Source organism: Protobothrops mucrosquamatus, unplaced genomic scaffold (assembly GCF_001527695.2).
Source record: "Protobothrops mucrosquamatus isolate PMUCROS unplaced genomic scaffold, P.Mucros_1.0 scaffold397, whole genome shotgun sequence".
In the NCBI taxonomy this organism is placed as follows: domain Eukaryota; kingdom Metazoa; phylum Chordata; class Lepidosauria; order Squamata; family Viperidae; genus Protobothrops; species Protobothrops mucrosquamatus.
Window position 1 is genome coordinate 102,129 of NW_015386728.1, and position 10,908 is coordinate 113,036.

The 10,908-nt window shown below is 46.5% G+C and overlaps 1 protein-coding gene across 1 annotated transcript; it reads left to right on the forward strand.

The window, feature by feature from the left end:
* Positions 1–989: 989 nt before the first annotated feature.
* On the forward strand, positions 990–8,662 carry TMEM240 (transmembrane protein 240). The gene is made up of 5 exons (XM_015816057.2): positions 990–998; positions 1,854–2,063; positions 2,483–2,589; positions 6,311–6,519; positions 8,514–8,662. The coding sequence occupies exons 1-5, from the start codon at positions 990–992 to the stop codon at positions 8,660–8,662; spliced, it is 684 nt and encodes a 227-aa protein (XP_015671543.2).
* The last annotated feature ends 2,246 nt before the right edge of the window (positions 8,663–10,908 follow it).

Genomic DNA, 10,908 nt, shown 5'->3' on the forward strand with positions numbered 1-10,908 from the left:
CTCGGAATTAGCCGGGCTGCAGCCCAAGATTGATCAAGCTAAGCCAAATCACTTTGAAGACTGACCAGGACAAGGGCTGAAGCAGGCTCAACCCAAAGCTTTGGAGTGGCTGGAGCCAAGCAACATGATGGTGCCTTGGAGAAGGCAGGCATTTTTATTTTTTTTTGCAACTTGATGCTTCCGAACTCTTAACTTAGGACTGGAGATCTCCTGGGAAGCTGCTGGAGGCGGGGACCACCCTCCAATTCTCTCCCCCCCCCACATTTCCTTTTATATTGTATTTGTGTGTTTCTGTGTTATTTCCCCCCCCCCTAAAAGTTAACCTCACTTTTGAGGGGGTGAAGGGGTAGGGTAAATTGCACACAAATGCAATTTATTCTGAGAAGTGTTACCTTCTCGGAATAAAAGGTGGATTTTTCTTCCGGGGGGGGGGCAAAGAGAAGGGACTTCCAAAGCAAGGTGGGAGGCAACGGATTTTGGTACTAAGATCAGCGGCTGGGAAGAGGAGCAGAAAGAGAGCGAGAGATTCCCCTTCTCTCCCCACCCCCCATTTTGATCAAACACCATTTTGATTAAAGGAGATAGGAAAAGGGGGTGTGTGCAGCTTTTTTTTGTGGGGGGGGGGAAGAGGGGCAGAGAGTAAGGAAAGGAGTCCAGATTGTAAACACAGAAAGGATACGCAACGGCGTCGCGCACCCCCCCCCCCTTTCCTGCAAGGACCTTTTTAAGATGGAGCATCAACGCCACTACAAATAGGTAAAAAAAAATAAAAATAAAAAATCCTTGGTTTCTTGGATGGGGGGGGGGTGGGTGAAGGAATGGCTGGCCCTGGGAGGGGGAAAAAAGGAGCCCGTTTGTCAAAGCTCTCTAAAGCTCTTTTATTTTATTTTTTTGATGGGGGTGGTTCACGGATGTCCCATTATTTAAAAAATGCTGGACTGGGTGGGGCTGAAGTGGGGGGGGGGAGAGCGAGACAATATGTAGGGAGGATGATGAAGGTGGGGAGGGGGAAATAGCCGGGTTCTGAAAGGGGGGGGGAGTTGGTGTTAAGAAAAGCTTTGGTACTGACCCTTGACGATGCTTGCCTCTCTGTATGGTGTATGGCTTGATTTGAGGGGGGGGGGAGAGCTATCCATTCCTTTTTATATTCTCCTCCTCATCATTATTATTATTAACATCCTCACACACACACACACAAACGCTCGCGCGCACCCCTCTTTGCCTGCATAATGCCCAAGGTGGATGCCCAAGATTTCATAACCTCCCCCTGAAAAGGGAGGGGTGGCACCCCCTCCAAATCCATCTCCAGATGAGGTTTTGGGGGGTTGTTTCTTCCATCAACCCCCCCACCACACACACACACACACACACACANGGGGGGGGGGACCGGGCGAAGCGATGCCGAGGGGGCTGCTGCCCTGCCTGCCCGGGCTTGGGTGGCTTGTTGGAGAGCTGGCCTGCCTTTGCTCCTCGCCCTGACGCGGCGGCGGCGGCGGCGGCGGCGCTGCTCTCCCCCGGACGGCGCAGCAGGCAGGAGGGATGCTCTACCTGCCGTCCGGCTCCGGTTCGGCGCCTCACCTGGCTCGCCCTGGGCACCTGGCCTAAGCCTGCCAAGATGCTCCCTCCGGCCGGGGCAGAGGGAGAGAGCTGGGCATAAGCCGAGGAAGGAAGCAAGTTCAGAGGAGGAAGGGGGGGGGAAAAAAAAGCGAGACCCCCAGCTGGGGTGGTGGGGAAGGGGAAGAAGGGGGAGGGGAGGGGAGCCGCCGCCCCCCCCCAGAAGCAGCCCTGCGTTTTGCTAGGCTTGGCGGGAGGAAGGGGGGGCCGATGAGGTCCCCCCCCTGCCAGAATTGCAGTTCAGGTTGAAGAGCTTCTCTGCGGCCGTCTCTGACCTCTGCGCCGCCCAGAGCTGGGCCCCCTTTCTCTCCTTTTTCCTCTGGGGGAAGCGGCTGGGGGGGGGCGGCGGCGGCCTGCAGGGAAGTGACCGGGCGGCTGTCAGTTTCCCCGCCAGGTCCATGAATGCGAACACCATGATATTTTTGATCCTGGGGGCTTCGGTTGTGATGGTAAGGATGCCCTTTCCTTCTTGCCTCCAATTTTTTCCCTCCAATTTTTTTTTTTCCCTGGAGGGGGGGGAGAGGAGGTGTTCCAGTCCCCTCTTCCTCTCTGATCTTGCTTCCCCCCCCTTTCCCTTTCCCAAGTCCCGGGGCTTTTTTCTGGTGGAGAATGGTCAATGCACGCATGACGGGGTTGTGTTCCCGTTTTCAGGGATGCCCGTAACCTCTACAGGTATCCTTAAGAGGTTACCCAAGCTGACGCTTTTTATTAGCTGGGGGTGGGGAGAGAGAGAGAGAGAAAAGGCATCACTTTCGGGGTAGTTTCTTCTTCCTTCGTTCCTCTAAAGGTGGGTCAGTGTGGGGTGTCTTTTTTTAAAAAAATTGTTTCCCCCCAAGACCTGATCCAAATGTTTTTGGGCCTCTTTCAGGCAATAGCATGTTTAATGGACATGAATGCTCTCCTTGACCGATTTCATAATTATATCTTACCGCATCTGAGAGGAGAAGACCGGGTCTGTCACTGCAACTGTGGAAGGTAAGCCCTACATTTAGCCCTGTCTGGCGGGTGGTGGGGTGGGACAAGGGGCACCTTCTGGGAGGGGAGGGGGAGGGGGAGAGGAGGGGAGGGCATGCCACTTTTAGCCCTCTCTCAGATGGGAAGTGCAAGTGGTTGAGTTTGAATTTGAAGGTTCTTTGCTGGTGCATTTGTTGGGCTTTCGATTGTACGACGGGCCTGCAAGGAAGGTCAGAGTTATAAAGCAATGTGGGGGAAGGAAGGAAGGAAGGAAGGAAGGAAGGAAGGAAGGAAGGAAGGAAGGGATTTTGGCTGATTGCATGGATGTTTTTAGTGGCAAACGTCAGCCAATGGTGTCAAATGTTTGCATACCACAACAGCACTTTGGATGGCGGTTCAAAGGCGCTCTGAGCAAAACCAAGGCGTAGGGAAGAATAGGCTGTTGACGTTTGAGAGCCTACATCTGTAAGGGCAGTCTACCTTGTAGCAGGGAATCCGGAAGGGAAAAGGGGGAAGGAAGGACTGTGGTCCTTGTCGCCCTGGCTTGAACGTTTTCTCCCCAAGAGCCCCAGTAGAAAAAGGGAGGGTAGAGAAAAATCTACCTGACCCAGCAGAACAGTTCCTCCGTCTCTGCTACCGGGTTTCTAGTTCCACTTGGAAACCCCAACAGAGGCTCAGTAAACAAGTTTTATTTCTAAAGGTAGGTTGGCAACTGGCCCGGGCAGTAGATCACTTTGTGAGGATACTGGGAAAGTGGGGACGTTTGGCTCAGCTAGCATTCAGCTGCTCCCTGAATGGCTTTGGGGGCCACAGGTCAGCTGGGGGGGGGGCTTGTGTTTCTTGGTGAGACAAAACAGTGGCCAGTTTATCCCACATCTTCAGAAACAGACCAAGCAGGCAGGCTAAGGGGCTTTCTAACCCAGATGGTGATGTTTGCATGAGGAAACCACTTTGCGTTTGTTTCCAAGCAAACCATTTCTGCTTAAGAAGGGGGGGACCAAACCATGCCAGTTTGCTCAGAGGCTGCTACCTGCGGCAAGGTAGACTGCCCTTGCAGATGTAGGCTCTCAAACATCAACAAGAGTGGCTGGGGAATTCTGAGAGTTGAGGTCCATTCATCTTAAAGCTGCCAAGATTGGGAAACATGACCCAATAGGACAATTTAGTATTTGGATGCATTGATGGCTAGCCGTTCCAGCAAACTATCATTTCTTTAGTCCTTTTTTTCCCACAGTCAAGGCTAAAATCACTTATTTACTTCCTAATTCCCTAAAGGGCAGATCAAATGAACGGCTCGCGGTAACAAAATGCCGATTCCAAGTTTGGTCTCGGTCTGTCCCTTGGCTGTCCTAATTTGTAGGGTTGTTGTGAGCTGAAAAGGTGAGGGGGAGCGAAAAGAAAGGTGTGATGGAAATTGAAATAGACTCCGACGTTGGGGTGAGCAGTCTTTTCCCCAGGGAAACATACGTTCTGTCGACTGAAATCTTTTAGGTCCTGTTCTAGTAGCGAATAGGATCCCTGTCAAAAGAGGGGAAAGCTCTTTTCTAAAGGAAAATTGGCCTGCCGTGAGATGTACATCAGTTCTTGATTTATTTATTTTTTACTATATTTATATATAGGTCCCTTTGCTAGAATAACAGAGCTAAGAGGATTCGTTGCCATTTGCAAACGAATGAACGTTAAGACGGTTTGAATCCTGCAGACCGCCCTGAAATTGCTAAGATTAGCAGGATGTGTTTCACGCTGTCCTAAAATACTGTCATTTGCTGAAAATTGGGAAAGGGAGGATCAGATGGTGACAGGTGACTGAAGTACGCATCACAGTGGCAAGAAAGGGCAGCTTTATTTGGCCTGTGTCCCCTTGACCGAGTCTGAATAGTTAGAGAATGAATTTAAAGGCCATTCTTCCTTTCTCTGTCTTGGATTGTCAGTTTGTGTTACTTTGATTGTGAGAGGGCAATCCATCTGTTTTGTTTTCTTGCCTTTTTTAAACTCCGGCCTTCCCCGCTGAAGACATAAATTCAGTTTGTCCTTTATAGGGAAACTGGGAATTGAAGGTGGGCTGGTCTGCCGGGGGGGTTCGGATGTGAGACACTCTTAGCTCGCTTAAGTTTCATATTTGAAATTCAGAGGGGCACAAATGAGAAGACCTGGCTAGGCTTACTTAAAAGAGTGAAATATCAATGCAAAGTTGTTGTTTTTTTAAATGCAACTTGGCATCTTCTAAATTTACAAGCTCAACTTGCTTCAATTCCCAAGTCACAAGCCGCATGGGAATTTTGAAACTGTAATTCTAATGTTTTCACATAGTCCCAAGGCCTGGCTCGTACGACACTGCACTTGGTTAATGAAGCAGAGGTAATCCTTGACTTACAACCTGCATGAACCCAGGACATTGTGACAGTCGTAAGCACGAGTCAGTTGCCAAGTGTCTGAATTGTGATAACATGACCGTGGGGATGCTGCGATGGTTGTGTGAAAAACGGTCCTAAGTCACTTTTTTTCAGTGCCATGGTAACCTCAGTCACTAAACGAACTGCCGTAAGTCAAGGACTACCCAGTTGCTTCTTGTAGAGATGGATGATGATAATGGATTTTATGCAGATGGCGTGGCACTGGGTCCATCAAGACCACTTCTCCAGCCTCTGAAGCAGGTCAGGGACCTTGGCAGCTACTTGACTTCATAAGATTCTCATTTTGCAAGTGAAAATCTTTGGCACAAAACAACACAACACAAAACATACCAGCAGCAGACAGAAGTCCTGGAATCAGGATGGTAACTTCATTGTGGAGCAGGAGAAGCATTTGGAGAAATACAGTATTTAATCTCCAGAAAACCCTTTTACAGAAGTCCAGGACCTAAAGAGAAAGGAATTTTGGCTGTTCCCCATGCAAAAGCAAGTTTTAGTTCTGAGTTCTTCCAAAGGTTTTTTGATGGTTGCCATTTTTTAAAAACAAAACAAAACCTAGTTTGAGTTGATATTGTTGCCAGTGTCATACATTCAACTGTCTGAATAGTTTGGGCTGTAACTGGCTTGTGTATGGGAATTGTGGTCCAAGAGAACATCTGCAAACATCTGGCTATCCACAGCTCTGGAAGACATGGCTCTGGATGGACCACAGGATGTTCTGCATTGCCAAGCAGGCCCCTTGAACACCAATGGCTAAGTAGTCATCAGATCAAAGAGTCTTATGATTCTTCTTGAATAATGTATTAATTGGCCTGAACTTAATTGAGATGATCACCTGAATCAAAGGTTTAGCCCATAGCTATGTCAAGGTCAAAGCAGGATTTTCTCCTGATTAAGGAGAACCTCAACCAAGTGGATGCCTCCAATGGTGGTGTCCATCCTCAGTTTGCTGTAGTTCCATATTGGTTTCCAGTTAGGGGAATACTGGAAGCCATGCTCCAACAGTGGAAGTTTTTAAGAAGAGATTGGACAACCATTTGTCTGAAATGGTATAGGGTTTCCTAGACTAAAAGACCTCCAAGGTCCCTTCCAGCTCTATTCTACTCTACTCTACTCTACTCTACTCTACTCTACTCTACTCTACTCTACTCTACTCTACTCTACTCTACTCTACTCTACTCTACTCTACTCTACTCTACTCTACTCTATTCTTTATTATCCAGAACGATATTTACCAAGGACGGCAAACCAAATGCTTCTCTTGATCATATAACCATGATGCTCTCTTTTTCCCTCATATCCACTTCTCTCTCCTTAATTCTACCACCTAGGCATCACATTCATTATGTCATCCCGTACGATGGAGACCAGTCGGTGGTTGATTCTTCCGAGAACTACTTTGTGACTGACAACGTCACCAAGCAAGAAATTGATCTGATGCTGGGACTCTTGTTGGGATTCTGTATAAGCTGGTTTCTTGTGTGGATGGACGGATTGCTCCATTATGCCGTACGAGCATGGCGGACGAGCCGACGGTATGGTAAGTGGAAATCAAGTCAACGTGCAAGGATTTTCAAATGATTGCTGGCTTTGCATGAGGGAAATTGCAAGCATGGAGAATGTTTGAACCTGAGGTCAACAACTAGAGGCCCAGAAGTTCAATCTACTTGGGGAAAAAATTCCCAGGAGAGTTTTTAATCCTATGGACCTAATAAAATATACTGGTAGTAAATTCTAGACTGAGCAAACAATGGAATTTTTTCCTGCAATCTGCTTCTCCAAGATGAATGGAATTAATTTATGGAATTTACTGGGCTCTTTTCTCTAGAAAATAGTTTCTTGTTTTAGAAGACAGCTGCATATGTTTTTGGAACAATGGGTCATAATGTGGGAGGCAAAAGAGCCAGATTTATTTTATTTAGGGAATGTACATGCCACCTCTTTCCTTAAAAAGTCTGGGTGGGCTATACAGATAAAATAACAATGTATATAAAAGCAACATATATCAGCATAACTGATACAAACAGAAACTAAAACTCAACCAATAAAAGATTGGCCTGGAAAAACCCTGCTAAAATTAGACACTAGTTTAGCTAACCAACGATCCTTTAAATTTATTGACATTTGGTTTATTTTGTCTTGAATACAAACTGCATTGGACAGTTTTTGAAGAGAGTAGAACAGCCAAACAGTTGGCTAGCTGGACTTTCACATCCAGCAGCTAAATGAACTTTCCATTATTATTATTTTTATACTGTTGGAGAGTTTTTCTTACCCCAATATTCAAACAGGGAACTGAGGCAGACAGTCCCCTCCTGTTGTGCTGCATTGAAAACAGACAACAGCTTTGCAGCCCAACATTGTTTATATGTAGGTGCCTCATTTGAAAGAGGAAAACTCATTTTTGTCAGATCTATACTGTTAATATGTGCTTTAAAGGGTTTTTTTCAAATTGCTTCTGGCCTAGAAGTATTCCTAATTCCAGTGTCGTTCTTGTTTGATTGAAGCTACCTTCGTGTCTGGTTCACATGTAGGAGGTTTAAGTGTGCCCACGTTATAAGACTGGAACATTTTGTATGGAAGGAAACAATTGTGGGAACAATTGTCAATGCCCAGGTAGTCCTTCAACTACAGTCATTCTACAGCCATTCATTTAACAACCATTCAGAGTTACAACAGCACTGAAAAAAGGGACTTACAAGCGGTCCTTATATTTACAACCGGGGCAGCATCCTTTGAATCACCTGATCAAAATTTGAGCGCTTGGCAACCGGTGTTTATTTACAACAGGTTGCAGCACCCCAGATTCACAAGATCTCGCTATTTGCAACCTTCCCGATGACTTTTGAAAAGTCGGGTCAGTGGGGCAAGCCAGATTCACTTAACAACTGCATGATTCACTTAACAACACGCTGATATGCTTAATAACCTTGGCAAAAAAGGTCGTAAAATGGGGTATGACTTACTTAATCAACCCCTTTGCTCAGCAAAGGGAAATTCTGGTTCCCATTGTGATCGTAAGTTGAGGATAAACTGTACAGAAATTTAGAAGTACTGTACTTTTAGATTTAAAGGATGAGGTATTATAAGTTAGGAGTAAGGAACCCTGGCTTCTCATGGCATTCAGCCAGGGATATTTCGAATCATAGTTCAATAACATGTAAAAGACACTAACTTAGCCTGGTTGGGACACTGTCCATGGTGTTGTCTCATCAGTCGGAAGATTTTAAAATGAGATTAGGTAAATTCACAAAGGAGAGAAAAAAAAAGAATGTTTCTTTGTTAATGATAGATAATTCTTCTAAAAACTGAACGTGGATGCTTTGCGACACCAGCTATTAGGAAATCCCAACCGGAAGCTTTCTTTTGATGTTTTGTGGCTTCTTCAACCTTATTTGGAGCGGCCAGTCTCTTCCCGAATCATCAAATGGGTTTGCCCACCTCTGTTGGAAGTCCTGTTGGGTGAAAGGGGGAATCTCTTGTTCCCATCATGCTGAATCACATTTTTGTCTCTCTCTTTCTCTCCTTTCCCAGAAAATTCATGGTCTTGGTTTCCCAAATTTTGTAACTTCAAGGAGTTCCGGAAACGCCATCACAGCCAATATGACGAAGCCGCGGGAAACATGGTGCACATCAAACAGAAATTGTATCATAATGGGCACCCCAGCCCAAGACACCTTTAAGGAAACCCGGGACTGATCGGTGGTCTACTGAACATGCCTTTTGCTGTCTACCAAGGGGAGATGTCCAGCTGCTTACTCCCTGGTGGACGCCACGTAAAGACACCCTCTTAGTTCCACCAACAGTGTGTCTGCAGAATTCTCTGCGCCCAGAGAATGCACAATTTCCCCCCTGTCCTGGATCCAAGGCTTGCGAGACATTGCACTGTGGTTACCATTTGACTGGTGGACCTGTACATATGACGAAACGAGACAAACAACCCAGCACAGAAAGAGCGCGCGAGAAAATTTGCATTACACGTTCAAGCCCTCGCTTCTTTTGGTGATGATAGCAACGGCAGTATCTTTTTCTCCCCGTTGGTTTTCCTTGTTGATTTGGAAGTTTTGTTTGTCATCGTCCAAGGTCTTTGTAGATGAATTTGGCCAGATGTTGCCCTGTTTAGCCTTCAAGTACTTCTGAATTCTCTGTTTCCAATTGTATCTGACCCTCCCATCCACTTGATCCCTATTAAGGTTCTTTGCTGTGCTCCGAGATCTCCTTTCTAATCTAGATTTGGTTTGGAGTTTAGATGACCCGGTAGGTACAATGCGTCATCCTTTAAGGACCCACTTCTGTTGTTTATGAGTTGAGAAATAGTTTGGCTTTCTCCAGCCTCCTGGAGATCTTTCCTCCAACTTGTCCGAAGAAACAGGTAGCTCTATTCTGACATGCAAAATCTGCAACCACCAGGCTACATGTTGTCATCTGTGGGTTGGAGTGAACTGTCTTCCAGGAAACACCAACCCAAAAGGTCTACCCTGAGAAATTTGGTTGAGCAGGTCATAGGAGTGAAAATATGCATATTTAAGGTCCCTTTGGTCTATCAGTTGATCCTGTGAATGTTTCATCCAGGTGTCTCTTGGCCAGACAGAAACTTAGTTAGACTGTTTAGTTTGGTGCTGTGTTGATGAAGCTTGATATAATTGTTTCAAGTCGTAGAGAGGTCACCCTTTTTAAAGAAATTGGAGAAGGCCAAGTTGGTTTTAGCAGGCAAAGCATACTTCTTCCCAGGTATGGCCCCTTCCTTGCGTTCCATGTTCATAGGTTCTTCTGTGCAATGGGCATCGTAAGATCTTCAAGATCGCCTCACGTTCCACATCCCATCAGCCTTGGTAAGCATTGCCCGTGATGAGGCAGGATGGAGGTTATGATCCCAAAGTATCTGGAGAGCTCTCAATTCGTCTATCCTACACCTGGAACCATCCGAATAATGGCAATTGCCTTCTTGGCGCCTCAATCCTGTTGCATTTACAAGACCATCTACCTCAGAAACTGAACTGGGCAGTGGCTTCAGTGAAGGGAGTCGCACAGGGAGGGCCAGGGATACTTAAGAGTCAAAAGGGCATTTGAACTGGGAATCAACCCAGTTCCAGGGTTCCACCAAGTGGATCCACATGCTGCGCTTCAGCAGGAGGCTAAGATGTTGAGCGGGTCGAGCTGCTGGGGTTCGTCAGCCATGCAGGTCAGCACAAATGCAACCCTCAATTGTGGTTTATTCAATACATCACGGCTATACCAACTAGAGTTTAGTATGATCCAGAACGATAATCTTCACATTGTCATCCCCAAGACAAACAATCTCTTCTGTCTCACTGTGCATCAAAGCTCACACTGGCTGAAATCATTATTGCAATGATGGTTAAAATGCACATTTCTTATGATCCAGACGCAGAACATGCTGGCTTTTTAAGAGGCAGATTTCTGTTAAGATGTTCCTCCATGTAGGAAAGGAGGACACCTGGGAAGAGTTAAGAGGCAGGTAGAAATCATGCCCACCATGTCTGTTAAACCCGTCTGTTCTGCAACTCTTAAAAGCAGCCGCCCCTCCCCACCTTTTTAAGCTGATGTTGGAGAACCCTTTCTTTTTATTTCCTTGTTACAAAGCCAGATGTTGCCCAACATTTGTCTACAAGTCTACCCTGCCCATCTGAACATCAACGTTAGGTGGCTTATAACTCTTCTTCCTATTACTACTAATACAGTGGATTTGCATGCATGAATTAGGGCGTACAGAAACCTGTGCTAAACGTAGTTGTATCAGATATGATGTCATCGTGCTAATTGGGGGGATTTGTGGGGACCAGTTCTGAAAGAGAGCCCAGCATGGTGGGGTTCAAGAAGACCGAGCTGAGTTTGTTCTAGCAACCAGGCCCGGGGCGACAGGGGGATGAAGCAGATCCTAGTTGGGGGGGGGGGGGGAAAGCAAGTT